Genomic DNA, 18,090 nt, shown 5'->3' with positions numbered 1-18,090 from the left:
TCGAGGTTTTTGTTTCTACTACTATAGATCTGGTTGGGTAATCTTATAAGCCTCCACTCGGTCACACGACTATCGAGGTCGCTTCTCTTCCATTTTGAGAAGCACAATCGTTGAATCTATTATACACGAGGACACGACACCATTTCCATTAATATCTAAAAACTAATTTCCCGTAAAAAAAATTATACATTTAATTTATTGTTAGCTTGAATCATAGTCTAACAAATACGACATTTAAAAATGGTTATTTGGTCGATAAAAATGGAAAGTCATATTCCTTAAAAAAAGAAAAAAATAATATATAATTAGTAATGATTAAGTATCCAATTAAGATATTTAAGTATTCTTAACCCAATCAATAGTTAATACTTAATAGTACATCTTCTAATATATTAAATTAATAAAACGGGAAATTAAAAAATAGCCCACGTGTGATATGAAGAAGGGGCTGCATTGGAAGTAGAACCCCTTTGACGTAATCAAGACCGTCCGTTTAATTTAAAACTTTAAAACTTAAAAAAAAAATGTATTAAATTAATTTTATTTTAAAATATTAAATACAAATTTAATATTATTTCTACCCTCTCTTAAAAAATATCTAATAAGTCGTTAAAAATAATATTTACTAGCGGTGTGTTACAATTAGATAATGATCGAGTAGATCTGGTTTGATAATTAATTAATTTAAAAAAATGTTTTTTTTTTTTTTTTTTTTATAAATTTAGTTAAAAAATATAGGACGAAAAAATTAATTGAAAATTGAATAAAAAGGAAAAAAAGGGGAAATTAAAAGGGTTCACGCGGAGTAAGGTGTGGATGTTGGTGAGCCACCCCCTAGGCCAGCTGGCTGTCGGAGAGAGGCGGCCCGGAGAGAGTCAGATCCCGAACTTGACCCGAATGAGAACCCGACCCGAACGCGAACCCTTCCTCCCGTCTTCTATTTCCATAGCACGTGATTCACCATCGCCCAATTCTCTCTCTTTCTCCCTCCTCTGTAACTCTCTAAATCTTTCTCTAGAGAGAGAAACAGAAACAGACTCCATCGCTTTCTTCGTCCATCAATTATATCAATCAAATCCCTTCTCCCCTTTCTCTCTCTCTTCTTTTCTTTCCTCTCACTCTATCCTTCCCATTTCTCTCGACAAATATTTGGCTTCCCGATGCTCTTATGTTCATGTTCATTCTCTCACTGACGGGATCAAGATTCAAATGCTCCGATCCGCTCCTGGTAATCCCAATCCCTTACTTCATCCACTTTTCTTTTGCTTTCTTTATCTAGGTAATGTAGGAATGTTCTTTTATTGCAATGTTAGCTTTTGTATATGCTCCTCACTCACTTTCATACTCTTTTTCTTTTGTGATTGTCTGATTACTCACTCAATTTCGTATTCCCGTTTTGGTTCTGGGTTTCTTCTCGTTGTTTCTGATGAGGTATTTGAAGTTTCGTTTTTTTGAATTTTTTTTAACGCCCTACTTAAGAAGGATTAAACGTTTTCTGTTTGATTCTTCGTCGTTATTTGAATTTCTTGTCTGTTTTGTTTAGAAATAACCTGTCGGTTTGAATGTATATAGCTCGCATTTAATTACAATTAATCGAACAGTTATTGTGTTGAGTTTTTCAAATTAATTTATATATTGTATCTGTGGATTAGGCCGTTTGTTATTCAGTGGTTAATCGTTCTCGAGGTGTGTAATTATCTTATAATGCTGTTATGGCTATTGCGAAATGGGTATTTCTACATTCTCGGGGTAATTGCTGTTTATATAGAGAGGGGATGGATATTATGATTTCGATGACGATTTAACTTTTTAATATTTGTGGGTCTTGTGTGTCTTGCTTTGTTTACTGGGGTCTCTGATTTCTGCTCTGTTTCCTTGTGTAAACATAACTTTATTTATTAATGTCCTCTTTTTATGTTTTTTTTGTTCCCATCAGTTCTTATGACCAAACAATTTGACGCTCCTTTTTCATGGGTATTATGTCCTCCAGCTTGAAGTTATTGGGGGAAAGCTAAGGGTTTTATCAGTGGTTTTGTCGAGTGAGAGTTATTTAAGTTCGACTAGACCTTATATGGGGGTAGAAACTACTTGGTGAAATGGTTTTATATTCAAAACATTTAAAGGCATGGAGGATCAGCGAGACGATGTTGCACCATCAGAGCAAGGGACTTCCAATGCTTCCTGGTGGTCTTCTGATTTTGTGGAGAAATTTGGATCTGTTTCTTTGGGTCCTCGGGAAGACATTGTGAGTGAAAAGGAAGAGATCATCAATTCTGACCAAGATGTGTTGTTGTCGCCTCAGAGAGCATCTCAAATTCTCTGGCGCACTGGAATGCTTTGTGAACCAATTCCAGATGGTTTCTATTATGTTATTCCGGTATGGCATTTTTCCCACTTAAATTTTTCAGTCCAGAATAATAATTTTTACTATGTGAGCTTTGTTTCTTATGGATCTTGCTTCATGTTTTCCCTGTTTATCTGTTCATTAATTAAATATATTACTTTTCGCTGATAATTTTGTTGATCTCATACTGAAGTTTTTGTATTGATGTTTACTGCAGTTTTTGGCAACTGGTGTTATTTATGATCATAATTTTTGTCGTATAACTTGGTTCTACAAACTAGAGCCTAAACCAATTCTATAATGTACTTACAGGATAAGAGGCTAAAAGAGCGGTTCCACAGTATTCCTTCGTTGGATGAGCTTCGTGCTTTGGAGGCCGAAGGTTACAGAAACGATGTTATTCTTGTGGAGCCAGAGAAAGATAAAAAGCTTTCTATGCTGAAGCAACTGATCTCGACACTGATTAAAGGCGTGAGTTCAAATCCAGCTGCAATTATCAAGAAGATTGCTGGACTGGTGAGGAGAATTTTAGCAGTCATATTTCTTGCTAATACTCCTTATCTAAATTTTGCAACTGTTTCTCTATTGGATTTCCCTTCAAATATTGGAAATGGTGTTTCAGTTGTTAATAACATCTACAATGAGGTTATCTGAAGATGCTAATGAAAGGGAAAATCTGAACTAGTTTCTAACTATTTACGAATCAAGTCCTGAACCTTTATTTTTGTTTATTCCTCCCTCAAAACAGTCAATTATATTTATTCTTGTGGCTCAGAATGTGACAACTTGTGGAAAAATGTTGATTCTTCAATCCTGCAAACTTTTTAGGCCAACTAATTAGCATGGAGAAAAGAAGAATTGTTAATTCATATTCATGTGCCACCGACCTGAAATTGATTTTGTAGCATCATGGATAATTTATTCAATCCTTCGGTGCCTAGTATTTTACCCAGTTAGAGACCATTTGCTACTTGACTCCATTTGGATTAATAGGCGCAGGTTTCAAAATTGATACCTTGCGTAGTGTAACTTTATAGCTAATTTGTTTAGCCACTGTCTACATTGACGGTTAGGATAGATTGTATAGAAGGTCTTATAAGAAAAAGATGCACTCTGTAAAGAGTGCAGAACCCTTTAACTAGCGGTTTTTTTTCCTTCCAAAGTCTATGCCGTTAACCTTTCCTTTAGGCATTTCTTATTTCTTATGTTTTATGCATTATTCCTGTTTTTTTAACCTGTTTTCTCAGATTTGTGAAATTTCGTGTTCATATTCATTTTTCTATTTCTCAGAGGTTAACTATTCCTCTTTCTTACTCCACCTTCCCAGGTTTCTGATTTTTATAAACGACCAATTTTAGAAAGTCCAGCAAAAGCTGCTGTAGAAGAAGCCAACCACTTGTTTGAGGATAGAGGCATTCAGTTGCTCGGTCAAATAAAATTTGGTTCTTGCCGTCCTAGAGCTATCTTATTTAAGGTTCTGGCGGACACTGTAGGGCTTGAAAGTCGTCTCATGATGGTAAGCTCACAGCTTGATTTTATTTATTGCAGTAGGTTGTTCCTTCCTACGAATTCCCCTTTAACTATTTGTGAATTATCATTTAATTTTTTCCACAGTTGACAACAGAATAGTCGTATCTGCTTTGTCAAACGCCATCTGACAATTCCTCATTCACTTTTTTATCTTGTGCAGGGCTTGCCAAATGAGGGGGCTAATGGGTGCGTGGACTCATACAAGCACATGTCGGTGACAGTTGTGTTGAATTCTGTGGAACTAGTTGTTGATCTGATGCGATTTCCTGGCCAGTTGTTACCTCAGTCAACTAAGGCAATTTTTATGACACATATTTCCGCTGCTGGGGAAAGCGATTCTGCAGAAAACGACTCATGTGATTCACCACTAGAACCTAACAGTCCTCTTTATGGTTTCTCAGAAAGAGTTGATCTTGACAGGTGGGATGTTGCATAAAAGTTAAACCTCTGGTTCCTCAACATCTCCAATCTTGTATGAAAATTTAAAGTTTTAGGTTTATGTATGCGTTCTACTGTCCCTTGTTGAGCTAGATCCCTTTTTGCGACAGTGGTGAAAAAGATGAGAGCCTTCAATTCCACAAAAAAATTGAAGCAGCTTCAAATGCATATGCTCCTTCATTGCGCAGTATGATGTTGCGATCAAGTACAACACTCGACAGGAAAATGAGGTAAGAAATTGTTCCAGTAAGTAGTCACAAGTGCCCATAGCTAACAAAACCATTTATTTCTTGATTACTTCATATGAATTGTTTCTCTCTTTCTTTTTCCCTCAAAAATCTCTTTTTGATGCAAAGATGCAAGAAATGCACTGAAATTTCTGTTATTGTATCTTATTTTCAAATCTCTCAGTTTATCACATAGTGAACCTAACATTGCAAATGCATTTTGGCGAAGTTGTCGGAGAAAAGATATTGCTGAACAGCGGACTGCTAGTTCAAGGTCTTTCTTGAATTCTTGTTCTTGGATAATATGGTCATCTTTTTATAGTGTTAAAAAAAAAAATTATATTTTCCATTCAAATAAATTCCATTAATCATCTATATTTTCTTCATTCATGTTCTTCACAACAACCTTTCTGGGTAATTTAACTATAGATATTAGTAAACTGAAATGACGATCTTAAGCACGTAAATTTAGGTTCTGTGGAAGAGTCGATAGATATGGCCCAAGGCAAATAAGATCACGTAATTTGTGTATAATTCAATGTCTCGGTTTATACTCAAGTACTTTCGGAGGGAGCCCTTGAAAGGTTCTTGATTGAAAACAAAGAGGATTTATTCGTTTTGTTTTTTCTGTTTCCATTTCCTGCCGAATAAGTAATTGAAATTCGCTCTGGAGCAGCGAATCTCTGTAATTCCACTTCTCTTTTGGCACTTGGAGCAAAGTGTCTCCCCTTTTTGTAATTATAGTTTATCTACCATCGTTAAACCAATAAAGGTATTTTTTGTAATAAATGTATTCCATTTCATCATATAAATGAATGGTTTATCTATGTATATAGATAAAAACAGTGAATCATTGAAATATTTGGCTTCTGACTATTATTTTATGCCCCTCATGAAAATAATAGTTTGGGTATGGTCTCAATTACCTTTTGTTCAGCAGTCCAGAGCATCCTTCATTTCGGGCGCGAGGCCGGTCCATGCTTAGTGGGGACAGGAAAGCCTTCAGAGATTTTTCTGATGATGTCTCTACTTCAAGGTTTATTCTTATAATATCACGTCACTGTCAGTTATGGTCCCATAACGTATGTACCATTTTGCAAGAAAGACATTTTTACAACTCCTTGCTGATAATGTGACATGGTTTTATAAATATAGCACAGCAATACTGTGGTATAATTCTCTGATATTTTCTTAAAAAAATATGGCTTGAGATTGTTTGACATTTTATTATGAAAGGAAAAATAGTTACAAAATGTGTATCTATCTAGTGGAGTTCAATATCCATAAGGACCTGTCCATAACTCTGCGTTGAGATTGTTTTCCACCGTGGACTTGGACTAAAACTTTGTGGATGAAATTTCTTTTTATCTAGTTTGTGAATGGAAATTTATAATTATTAAAATTTTAGTGTAAAAAATGCGCATTGCTCAAGATTTACCGCATGGTAGCTCAGACTACCTTATTTGTTTCTATGTAGCCTGTTTTTGTTTATGTGTAGAAACCCCTTATTAGTTTCATGATAATAATATTTTCCCCTTTTGATTTAGCTACAGATCAGATGGTGCTTCAACTTCAACTTCCACTTCCACTTCGACTTCAAATTCAGAAGCACGTCGATTAAGAAGAAGGAGCATCAGCATTACTCCAGAGATTGGTGATGATATCGTGAGGTTGATTTTTGCTTTCGATTATCCCACTTATTTCTTTGTTTCCCTTTAAATGGTAATCAAACTTTCCAATTCTACCTTCATATGTACGTTGATGCGGGACAAAACTTTGCCTTTCACTGCCTTGTTTTTCTTAGCGAATATTAGTTACACATTCAAGCCACGGTGCGATCCTTTCTTTAATCAAGGATTGTTACACAAAACATTAAAATTAGATTGTTGAACGAGTTTATCAAGTCTGAACAAATTTTACTGAACAAATTCATCTGCTTAAAGTGGATATTGTCATGCTGTGCTCGATATATTATTGAGTGAGTGCCTTATTTATTTATTTAGTTCTACCAATGTTTTCAGTGCAGTAATTGTGTTTATGTTGTTTTGCGATTGCTATTTTATCATGAAACTCAACCAGAATTCTTTAATTGTATGTCTATGTCTCAATTGTCTGCTTTGACAATCTCAGGGCTGTACGAGCAATGAATGAAACACTGAAGCAAAATCGTCTTTTGAGAGAACAAGTAGATGACAGGTCGTTCTCCCACCCTTCAAATGAAAGAAATAATAGTTCAGATGTTCGGAGAAATGTAGGTTTCATTTGTCCTGGTAATGGAGGACTGACTTTATGTTCATCATCATATTGCTTTCTTACATCACGTTGAAATTTCATCCTTGTTCTGCATCTGTACATATTCGAAGGGAAAAAATTGATTTTTTTTTTTTTTTTTTTTTTTTTTTTTTTTTTGCATTTTTTCCTTTTGGGAGAGAGTCTGGTGGGAGGTTGAAAAGAATCTGAGTGCACTCTGCGACCATGCCTCTACACATTATGGTTTCAGAATTGGTATAAACTAACCATGGTATCTTACATAGTGGTAAAAGCCCTGACGCATATGGCTCCAAACCTGTAGCGAACACCTACCTATTTCAAACTTAGGATATGAAAGATCTTGAGTTGTTCAGCTATTGAATGTTGATTCAAAGGCAATCATTGATGGTCTAATAATAATTCTTAATTTTGAATCCAATGAGCACAGAAATTTGAGGGGAATTTAAGGTATAGATGACGATTGGTAATGTGATTTATTCAGATTGTATTACAATGAGCCTAATATCGGTTCCATGTTCATACGTTATAAGGAGAGGTGGCATGGGCTTGCATACTGAGAATGAAAAGACTGAGTGTAAAATGGTCGTTGCATAAAAATCATGTTACGTGCAGTAGGGTTGAAACCTCCTGTTTGGGCTTAAGATTTTCTCCTGACCTTCACCTATTCATCTTCAGAACAATATTTGTTGGTTTCCGGTTGGTAAGAACTAATCATATTATTAGTATTACAAAGGGAAAATACTTGTAAACCACTGAAGGAAGGTTGAGTGATTTAGAAGATAAGATTATTTGCATGGGGTGGTAATTTTGGAGGGGTGATTCTTGTCATGAAATTTTCATCCCGTCATTTGTGTGATCATGATGAAGTATCTTAGTTTTGACACTGTTTATGGAGCCACTTAAATAGTTACAAAAGGTAATTTATAGTGAATGGCTTTTTCTTTATTTTATTTTCAGGATCAAGTGGGTTCTCAAAGAGCAATATCATTACCGTCATCGCCACATGATTATAGGGGTCAAACCTCTGATAGAAGTGGGCATTCAGCATGGACTAAAGTTCTTGAATCATTCTCTTTGAACGACAAACCCCTATTACCTTACCCCGAGTGGAATATCGATTACTCAGAACTGACAGTTGGAATCCGTATTGGAATTGGTGAGCATGTTTTTATTTTAGAGCATGTCCTTGCCTAAAATTCCAATTTTGTGAGAATGCTATTTTCTTTTTGTTTCATTGAGAGACCTTTGGTGTCAATATCAATCCAGGGTTTTTTGGAGAAGTTTTTCGTGGCATTTGGAATGGAACGGATGTGGCAATCAAAGTTTTCCTAGAGCAAGATCTAACTCCTGAAAACATTGAGGACTTCTGTAATGAGATATTAATTCTTAGGTATCTTTTTTTGGCTCACAAAATTTTTATCTATTTATTCATCTCCCATTGACTTTCATTTATCTTATTCCATTCTCTTTGTATTTGTGCATGGGTTTCTTCCTTTGCTAGTCGTCTTCGACATCCTAATGGTACATCTCCATCCTTCTAGTTGAAATTGTAGCATCACTGCATTTTCTTCATATAATGTTGCATGCACTGATCTGTACGGGCATACCTTATTGGATGCAATTTATATATCTCTGATTGATTTCTTTTCTTTTTGCTTTTTGCTGCAGTTATATTATTTCTGGGCGCATGTACAGAACCGCCACGCTTGTCAATGATCACCGAATACATGGAGCTGGGTTCCTTGTATTCCTTGATCCATTTGAGTGGTCAGAAAAAAAAACTTAGCTGGCGGAGGAGACTGAAAATGTTGCGTGACATATGCAGGTATGTTTTCAACATTCACGAAACATAATACACTCACTTCCTCGTGATCCTAGTGAATGAAGAGTATTTCTTTTCATTTGGCTGTATGTATTGTGGTTTAAAGTGCCATGGGATTTGGAGACCCGATATACTACAAAAAGGAACTTTAAGCCAACAGAATCAAACTAAGGTCATAGTTCCAAAACTCTCAAGAAGGCATTGAACCTCATCACACGACCTCTCCCCTTTAAAAATCCTCTGTTTTTCTTGAGCAGCGAAGACGTTAGCTTGCCACAATATTAATGGCTTAGAATCTATAAAAATGACTTAGAATCTCTGTTAGTCATTTGCTTCTGACTTGTTCTGTATTATGGTAAAGTAGTTAAAGGGCAGAGGAGAAAGATAAGATTCCGATAATTCATGTTGTTAATTACTATTTCCCAGATGATTTTGGGTAATGCATTTAGTAGTCTACTTGAAATTACCCAATAAGTGGTGTTCTCTGAAAAATATCCATTACATTTTACTAACCGGAGATTTGGCTGGATGTCAAAGGGGTTTGATGTGCATACACCGAATGAAAATAGCTCACCGGGACCTGAAAAGTGCAAATTGCCTAGTCAACAAGCATTGGACCGTCAAGATATGTGATTTTGGACTTTCAAGAATATTGACAGATGCTCCAGCAAGAGGGTCTCCATCTGCAGGAACTCCAGAATGGATGGCTCCTGAGCTCTTTCGAAACGAACCCTTCACTGAAAAGTGCGATATTTTCAGCCTGGGGGTCATCATGTGGGAGCTTTGCACGCTAAGTAGACCATGGGAGGGTGTTCCACCGGAGCGGGTATGTTGACATGTGATCCACTTTTGTCCCTTTATTTGTGGCAATCTCATTTTATTCCAATGAGGGAGATTAATTGGTTGATACCCTTGTGGCTTCCAGGTAGTTTATGCTGTTGGCACTGAGGGATCCCGCCTAGAGATTCCTGAAGGGCCGCTTGGCAGGCTCATATCAGGTTTGATCAACTTACTGGCAATTGGCATATTCATGAAACCTTGTAACACTTGTTTCTATCTTGTTTGTCAAGCTCTTATTGAACTAATGATTTTTTTACTGTCTCGATTGCAGATTGTTGGGCAGAACCGAATGAGCGGCCAAGCTGCGAAGAGATTGTCACCCGCTTGCTCGACTGCGAGTACTCACTTTCTTGATATAGTTTGATTTTGATTTTGTTTTTGTTTTTGTTTTGTCTGTGTACAGAAAACATGGTAGAGTTGCAACTTTTGATGTCCTCGGCTCCTATTCTGAACTCTTGTTGATTTTTCCAACCGTTCTATGATTTAAAGAAAAAGAACCTGTTGGTTTTGATCTTCCAATGGTTTCTTTCTGTGCTGAATCCAAACTTTTATAATACCCTTCTCCAGGTTCCTTCATTACCCCTATTTCAACTGTTTTACTCGTAAGAACTGAGAAGAGTTTTGGTTTATTCACTTGCTGCGTTATTATGCTTGATGATTGTTAGGGCCTTTCTCGGAAATCCCTTTTGAAAGGAAGGGTATTAGATAGGAAAAGAAGAGAGAGGAAACAAATAGTGAATCAATAAACTTAATGTGTTATGAAATGAGGTGCGCAAAGTTTCAAAAATTAGCTTTAAGTTAGACTTAACTGATCAATCTAACATAGCTCATCAGTTAAAGACAAATTAGCTTTAAGTTAGATTTAGCCAAGGTGTTAGATTAAGACATACTTTAACATGATGATTCAACTTCACACCCCACATTTATTATACTAAAATGTAAAGCGTCAAAAACTGGCTTAATCATGACGACTTAACTTCACACCCCACATTTGTTTTGCTTAACAAGAACCCTAAATGATCCAATCCCTTCCCTGGCAAGATAAGACTCCAATTCTGTTGCCTAGCGAGGCCATAAAAAGAAAAGTTGGGTCATCCAGATTCTTGTTTACTGATATCAAAATGCTGCTTAATAGAAGTTCTTGTCCTCTCTCCCTAAAAGGATTTCCATATTCAATTGATATCCTTACAGACAAATGTCATCCTTGGAAATTGAATCTAAGAAGAAGAAGAGGCAGCCAAGAATGTGTTGTGAAAAGTTTCCCAATGGAATATGCAGCTGACAAACGTAAAGACAGAAAAAACCTTGAAAATATACAAAAGGAAGCTAGAAAACAGGCATTATGGGAAGAACAAGTGAAAATTTTTCACTCCATTCAAGGGTATGAACAAAAATAAATAGTTAAAAAACAGAAATTTGGACTTCCCCATGAGCCCGACAAAGAACATGTGAGGAGGCTTTAGGACAACATAGAATCCAATCAATATAACATATGTTTCAGACAGCCACCGAATCTACAAAAGGAAAGCTCAAAATGGAGCTTCAAACCATACAAAATATACCCTTTTTACCATAGATTTTCTGCAACTCACCAGCAAAAAAGCAGTCGGTGATGGCCTTAAGGAATAAGGGTTCCCCTTGTGAAAGTCTTTTTTAATGACCAAATGGGTCTCTCTCTCTCTCTCTCTCTTTACACTACACTCCAGAGATTCTAATGAGAATGATGTGTTCTAGTTGATAATTGGTGGGATAAAATAATCAAAATGATCAGGTGGAGGGGAGGGAAAGGAAAAAAAAAACACAAATTTCAATACTCAAAAAGCAAAAATAAAAAAACTAATAATCAAATAGCTATTAAACGAGACGTAAACCGTTATCAAATTCGATGAGTTCATATTTCAAAAAGAACTGAAGAAAGTATGATAGTGAAGGTGGTTTCAATAAACCGATGAGGCTCCCAAATCCGACCGACCACGACCCTTTTATTGAATCTTAACCAAACCCATCAAGTTAAATTTCCATTTAGCAATAGAAATGGATGATTCATAAGAAAGAAAGAACAAGGGAAAGCAAAGAAACTTAACAAGAACTGCAATAAGAACAGAAAAGATGAAATGAAGAAGATTGGTATTATTGGTTGGTCTTCTTCTTCTTCTTTTTATAAGGGATTCCTCTAGCTTTGGCTTGACACTCCCTAACTTCTCTAAGATAAACCCTTATAGAAGCGCTTGCAAAAGGGTTGCTCTCAGGGGACCCTCCATGCTCTTCATAAGCAGCTCTCAACCGTCCTATCAGAGCGTCAAGGCTGCCCCAAGCTTGCTTCAGCGGACAGCCACATGGGCCTGCCGGCTCTGCCTCCCCATAAAACATGCAGCCTTCCACATGAACTTTTGTCTTCCCAAATTGATCCAAGTACCTTAGGAACTCCAACACATGGTTGAAGTTGCTCTGGGACACTGCCACTGGAGGCCTTTGATTGTTCAAGTACTGACCGTAAGTGTTCCAATCTCGCCGTTTCTGTGACTCGTATCGACTCGGGGTCGTCGGAGCTGAGCTCGACGATCCTTCTCTATATTCTTTGCTTGATCCTCCGCCACCTGACATTGTTGGGTTGTTCTTGTTTCTTCCTTTGGTTGATCATAAAAGAAGAAAATGATAATTTGATGGAGTGTACTGAGAAGACATGTTATGGGCCATATGGCTTGTTCATCTTTTTCTCTCTTTTATTATTATTATGATTATTATTAATATTTTGTTCTTAAAAAATGAAAAGAATTCCATAATAGTGTTTAGAATTATGAATACGTTTTGTCTAGAAGTTCACAATAAGATGAAGAGGCCAAGAAGGGGTTGTTGTATTTTAATTTGATTTGGGTGATTAGTATTAATACGTAATTACATGCACTGTTTCAAATTAGTGGGATTAGTTGGTAATAATTTAAGTGATTAAATTATAGTATATATGTGGGAAAAGTAGATCCATTTGGTATCTAAATGGATGTAAATTAACATCTTATGTTTTCCGTTATCTTATGTTTTCCGTTTGAGCGGTCTTTATCAATGGAAATGAGTTGTCACCCTCTTATTCATAAAGGAATAATTAACAATTAGTCGCATCTCTCATAGTATATTTTGAGGCATTTTAGTCCTAGTCGGTATAAACATGATTATAGTGAACCCCATATTGACATGACAAGAATAGTAGAGACCTAGCTACACATAAAAGCAAGTAAAAGAAAATTGGAACAAACATACAACCATGGACAACACACCCTAGACTAGTATGATCGAGACATTCAACACAAGGCAACAAGCCTTAGACAAACATGTCTGTGACACTATCCACCCACCTTTAACAACGTAGATTTGGTATATATTAGCTATAATTCTCTCTCTCTCCAACTCACAAAATCCAATAGAATTCAATCCAAACCCTTAAATTAAGGGTTTCACGTAAGTTTAATTATATCGTAGTCTAACACTTCCTCTCACTTGTGGTGTGACCCAACTAGTCAAAGTAAATATTAATTGGACCTAAAATAACACTAAAGTCTCACTAGATAAAAAAATCTTCATATAAATATATACTCTAAAGATTTAAAATTAAATACGTTCGAACTAAAAACAGTAATTATAAATAATAAAAAAAAACCATGATATATATATATATATCACATAAAAAATTAAAATTCATTTCAATTTTATATCAATACAAAATATGCTCTATTTTTTTAAAAATTTTATGGAAAAAATAAAGGTGATCCATTACCAATTTTAATTTAAAAAATAAATAAATTTATATGATTTCACTTCTCTAAGTGGTCAAGAAAGCATGATTAAGGATGGACCCCAATTAATTAAGAGATGATGGAAATTAGTTTTTTTTCTTTTAATATTAATTAAAATAAAATTAGAGCCTTGTGCCACTTGTATTATCCTTTTTTTTTTAAAAAAAAGAAAAAATTGGGACAAATTTCTTATCAGAAAGCCTATTCCATATTCCAATATGATAATGAGAGAGTATTATAAAACATTTCTTCCTTTCATTTTCATCTCTACTATATATGTACTTTTCAAATTTGGAGAATCATTAATCATCTTGAAATCAAACCCTCGATTGAGTAGGCACGTCCTCAACGGCAGGACAAGCAACAAGATCCAATTAGATACTTACACCTCTTCCATCCAAACCAATTTTCTCTAAATAAAATAATTTCTATAAGGTAGTCACACTTCATTGTGAGATCTCACGTCAGTTGGAAAGGGGAGCGAACTATTTTTTATAGGGGTGTGGAAACTTGAACCAGACATGAGTGGTGTATTAGTGAAGATGCTAGCCCCCAAAGGAGATGAATTGTGAGATTTCACATCGGTTGGAGAGGAGAACAAAGTATTCTTTATAGGGTGTGGAAACTTGAGTCAGGCACTAGACCGTGCGCCAGCAAGGACACTGACCCCCAAAGGGGTAGATTGTGAGATCTCACATCGGTTGGAGAAGAAAAAAGTATTTCTTATATAAGGGTGTGAAAACTTCTCCTTAACAGACTCAGTTTTAAAAACTGTAAAGCTGACGGCGATACGTAACGGGACAAAGCCGACAAATCCTTTCCTTTTTCTTGAAACCGAGGGTACCCCTCCCACCATACCCACAATACCCTACTTCCAATCACTTTTCTGATCTCTAACTTATCCGAGTCTACTTTCTACCTTCTTCTACTATCCTCACAACTTGTGTTTAAGTGTGGATGCAAAGAAAGGGTAGGGGATTACCAAGCTGATACTCACTTTACATGATTGAACCAAAAACCAGGGCCATTTGTCTGTTCTGATCATTAGGGTGGAAATCTTCACCTACTTGTCTTATTTCCCTTTTGTTTTCCCACCATGATTATCCCTATAAGAAAGCCACAACGGAATCTTATTATGCCATTTTATTCAAGAAATGGGGCCATCATAATTTACTCACTTTTCTCTATTCTATTTGTCCTTTCAATTTGACCCTTTGCCCACCCCACTTTCTGTGCTGTAGGTACATGGTATGTCAAGTTGGGCAGCAATTGACAGATCAAAACTACACAGATTGATCAGCAAATGATATCAGTTGGTGCATTTCAGCTGTTTTCTTATCACCAAATATTTATGTGTTTGCTATCTGTTTCTGTCTATCTGGGTGTACTAAGAAAAGGTCATGTTTGGCACAAGATAGTCCACACTACTCCCCAGCATTCGTATGTACACAAGAGAACCAATTAGCCCAGCACCACAGCTGAAATTAGGAAGGAAATATCAAATATCTACAAATGAGATCTCCTTCACCAAAAAATCCCATGTCCTCAAAGCATCCCAGTCCAACTAGAAATGGAGAATTTAAAAGAGTTCCAGAAGAAGTCATGTCAGTCTAATGAAATAAACAACAATCAGTTCTCTACTGGAATTTCTCCAAAGATCTCTCCCTCCTCACCATGAAGGGTACATGATACTGTTATTTTTAGATTTTCTTTCAAAATTTTAAAGAGAGAATTTTTCACGCTCTATAAAGAATGTTTAGTCCCTTTCCCATCAAGGAAAGATCTCACAATCCATTATCTTTAAAGCTCAACGTTCTCGGTGGCACAATGACTGATGCCTACCACCTTTTGAGACCCAGCGAAAAAAGCTGATACTTATTTCTCTCTAATTTATGTGAGATCTCATAATCTCTTAAGACATAAAAAAGCCATTAAAAAACAAGTTAGATGGGTATACATCAATACCTACTAGGAGAAATATAGACAAAATGATTTCTTCTCTGCACAGCTTCAGTTGTACTACTGTCTCCCAAAATAGGCAGCACAAATATTTTCACCTTATTAGAAATTTCCCCCTTCGTCTCTTAACATCTCTAGTGCTAATAGAAGTGATGATCACTTGGCTCTTAAGATTTTTGGTGATGACTCACTTTACCTGGTGCTTGAGATTTTTGAGGATGCCTTACACCGATTCATAACAAATCAAAGTTTTAAATGGCCACTGCTAGTCGTCACTCTCTTGAGGCGACGAACCCCTCTACCGTCCTACACAAAAAGGTTTTATCATGGCCCATTGGAATGAAGTAAATTTGATCTTGTTCGTCCAGGGAGAATGATGAGGTATATTGGGCGCCACATAAGAAATGGTTTGGGCCAAACAAACCACAAAGCCCATAAAGGCCGACAGACATGAAAGTCTGTTCATGCCCAGTATCTAAGCACAGAGTAATTCCTATTAGACGAACACAACTTCCCACAATGGTACGATATTGTCCACTTTGAACATAAAATTCCTCACTTATAAATCCATAAATTAGTTGATATGAGACTTTCATCATCTCGCATCTCCCCTTAATTGAGTCTCGACTCCTTTGAAGTCTTAGTACTTTGTTCGATATTTGAGGATTTACCAATTTATTGTGGCACGACTAAGTTTAAAGCAGGGTTCTGATACCATGTTAGACGAACACGACTCTCCATAATGGTATGTTATCCACTTTAAGTGGAAGTTCTCATGACTTTGCTTTTAACTTCTCCAAAAGGCTTCGTATGTAGTTACTATTCCTCCCTTGTAAACTCACGATGGGGATGTACTCTCATCATCGACCAGTTCCCACCCCTCGAACAGAGTTTTTTTTTTCCTCCAAATTCTTTACGGAGACTCATCCTCATTTCTTTCCTCAATTGCTTCACTTTCGGATGGCGCGAAAACCAGGCGTTCAACGCCGCCATTGTCATTCCGGCGACGATTACGATGCTACCCCATTCCAATCTTCCTACTCATAGAACGAAGGCGACTATGACGCCTCTAAATCGGGTTAACTCCCAACCCCGTGACCCCAAATCGAAATCCCTAGAAATCAAGGCCTCCGATTCAATAAGCTCCGCGGAATCCGCCTCCAACAGTCCAACAAATTACCGAGTCCAAACGCTGCCCATCCTGTATTTCCGTACATCAATATTGCAGTGTTGCTGATTTTTCCAGTGGTTTATCTATTAGTAACTATCTTGCGACTATCTTCAACAGGGAACGAGAAAGATTTTAAGGCAATTCAGAGATCAGAAGTCACCTGTTGCTGCTGTGCGTCGAAGGATTAAAACAGAAGAGTCGAGGATTACTCCAGTCCAAACTCCAAAATGACGCGAATGTAGAACAATAACAGAAACGACCATTGTTGCCCAGAAAAAAAAGAAATCACTGAGGAACAGTTTCATATTTGATTTAACTCCATTACAGTAAAACAGAAAACAAAAAGAAGGTACCAAATCAAGTGAAGTGAACCATCTTTCTCACCACTTTTAAGCAGCTGTTTTCTTTCTCTTACTCTGAGATTCACTTCCCGGCTTCTTCGAGGCACAAGACGAGGAAACTCCATCAATTGCCTCGACTTCTTGACTATTACATTCACTCAATACTCGTAATTTCTTTCCTGACTTCTTTGAGGCACTAGTCGGCTCCTGGCGGTCCGGACTCGGATCGGAGTTATTCTGCTTCCAGGAACTGAAATTCAGAACAGATGTCACACTGCATTCTTGCCATTCGAGGTTTTTGAGGTCCGAGATTACGTCCTCAAGCGTAATGGACGCGGATGATGAGATGCTCTCTTTGAGTGTGGAACGAGAGAGATTGACCAGATTAATTGTACCTACGGCTTCCTTCACTACATTCTAAGCAAGAGAGAGAGGATGTGAATGTAATTAATCGGTTCCTATTAGACTAGGAGTGAGGATACATCAAATTACTTCAGCTGCTGAGCAGCATCGTTTTCTAATCTCATTTTCCGGACTCTTCCCACTATTTTATGCTAAATTAATTTAGAACATTACGTAAACGTTCTCTAATTTGGAACGCACAACAGAGGATCCATATTAAGTCCCAAACATAGAAAAAAATTGATAAGGAATTTCAATCAATTTGAGTAAACGTTCTCTAATTTTTCAAAGCAAGAAGTTCAAACTAGAAACCAATTGGTGAACATTGCGTGAGAGATGCAAACAAAGGTTATTATGATTAATTTTCAACCAAGCAAATTAAACATACGTATCGGTTCGGCAAAACTCACCTTCAGACCTTTGATATTCATGTAGCCATGCATGCGAATGATCTGCACATCAAGTTAAACAGAAGCATCGGTTAAAAAATCAACACGCAAGTAGTTCGAAACGAAATCCAAACAGATCGTCACAGAGAAATTAGTGAGGACGAAAAAATGAACAATGTAGATCAGGACCTGATTGAGATAAGCGACGGGGAGGAATAGTTGCTTGTCGGAGGAGAAGAAATCGAGGTAGTCCTCGAGAGAGATCTTATTACTCTTCTTCCGGAGCCGTTCTGCCTTCTGTTTTCGTTGATCCTCCATGGCTCCTCCGTTGCGTTCTGTTTAGCGCGCCAATGGGACTCGCAAAATTTTAGTTTGTTACGAAATGGACCGGCTTAGGCGGCACCCCGCGTCCTTTTAAATGACGAAATAATAGAATATAATCATTAAATTAATAAATAAGTATTATATTATATTTACATGATATTTTAAAAATATATTTCATCCCATTTTTACAATATAATATAAATATTGATTTTAAAATATGTTGGCCAAAAGTGATTTCTACATT

The 18,090-nt window shown here is 36.7% G+C and overlaps 3 protein-coding genes across 12 annotated transcripts; 1 reads left to right on the top strand and 2 right to left on the bottom strand.

The window, feature by feature from the left end:
- Positions 1–963: 963 nt before the first annotated feature.
- Positions 964–9,997, top strand: LOC111483819 (serine/threonine-protein kinase EDR1-like). 10 transcript variants are annotated; one of them, XM_023130143.1, is made up of 17 exons: positions 964–1,228; positions 1,991–2,377; positions 2,657–2,860; positions 3,672–3,860; positions 4,035–4,294; positions 4,423–4,542; positions 4,724–4,813; positions 5,477–5,575; positions 6,087–6,209; positions 6,670–6,790; positions 7,768–7,966; positions 8,077–8,200; positions 8,312–8,331; positions 8,479–8,635; positions 9,170–9,458; positions 9,558–9,630; positions 9,744–9,997. In XM_023130143.1, the coding sequence occupies exons 2-17, from the start codon at positions 2,126–2,128 to the stop codon at positions 9,824–9,826; spliced, it is 2,403 nt and encodes an 800-aa protein (XP_022985911.1). In that variant the 5' UTR covers positions 964–1,228; positions 1,991–2,125; the 3' UTR covers positions 9,827–9,997. The 10 variants fall into 10 exon arrangements, with proteins under 10 accessions (XP_022985911.1, XP_022985916.1, XP_022985915.1 ...); XM_023130148.1 differs by having other exon boundaries at positions 1,937–2,377; positions 4,769–4,813; positions 5,480–5,575; XM_023130147.1 differs by having other exon boundaries at positions 1,937–2,377; positions 4,769–4,813.
- A 1,380-nt stretch (positions 9,998–11,377) lies between these two features.
- Positions 11,378–12,199, bottom strand: LOC111483896 (protein LIGHT-DEPENDENT SHORT HYPOCOTYLS 10-like). The gene has a single exon (XM_023130274.1). The coding sequence runs from the start codon at positions 12,074–12,076 to the stop codon at positions 11,603–11,605; it is 474 nt and encodes a 157-aa protein (XP_022986042.1). The 5' UTR covers positions 12,077–12,199; the 3' UTR covers positions 11,378–11,602.
- A 4,138-nt stretch (positions 12,200–16,337) lies between these two features.
- On the bottom strand, positions 16,338–17,904 carry LOC111483895. Its single transcript, XM_023130273.1, has 3 exons — positions 17,712–17,904; positions 17,544–17,585; positions 16,338–17,148 (listed from the first exon to the last, which is right to left on the bottom strand). The coding sequence occupies exons 1-3, from the start codon at positions 17,838–17,840 to the stop codon at positions 16,780–16,782; spliced, it is 540 nt and encodes a 179-aa protein (XP_022986041.1). The 5' UTR covers positions 17,841–17,904; the 3' UTR covers positions 16,338–16,779.
- Between the last annotated feature and the right edge of the window lie 186 nt (positions 17,905–18,090).

This window comes from Cucurbita maxima, unplaced genomic scaffold (assembly GCF_002738345.1).
Source record: "Cucurbita maxima cultivar Rimu unplaced genomic scaffold, Cmax_1.0 Cma_Scf00009, whole genome shotgun sequence".
NCBI lineage: Eukaryota > Viridiplantae > Streptophyta > Magnoliopsida > Cucurbitales > Cucurbitaceae > Cucurbita > Cucurbita maxima.
Note: the sequence above shows the minus strand (reverse complement) of the source record. Positions and strands in the feature narration are given on the sequence as shown.

Coding starts and splice junctions, on each gene's coding strand:
- LOC111483895 (XM_023130273.1), bottom strand. CDS start 17,840: ATGGAGGATCAACGAAAACAGAAGGCAGAACGGCTCCGGAAGAAGAGT. Junction 17,586..17,711: donor CCGTCGCTTATCTCAATCAG/GTCCTGATCTAC, acceptor CTTGATGTGCAG/ATCATTCGCATGCATGGCTA. Junction 17,149..17,543: donor TGAATATCAAAGGTCTGAAG/GTGAGTTTTGCC, acceptor TCTCTTGCTTAG/AATGTAGTGAAGGAAGCCGT.
- LOC111483896 (XM_023130274.1), bottom strand. CDS start 12,076: ATGTCAGGTGGCGGAGGATCAAGCAAAGAATATAGAGAAGGATCGTCG.
- LOC111483819 (XM_023130143.1), top strand. CDS start 2,126: ATGGAGGATCAGCGAGACGATGTTGCACCATCAGAGCAAGGGACTTCC. Junction 5,576..6,086: donor GATGATGTCTCTACTTCAAG/GTTTATTCTTAT, acceptor CTTTTGATTTAG/CTACAGATCAGATGGTGCTT. Junction 6,210..6,669: donor ATTGGTGATGATATCGTGAG/GTTGATTTTTGC, acceptor TGACAATCTCAG/GGCTGTACGAGCAATGAATG.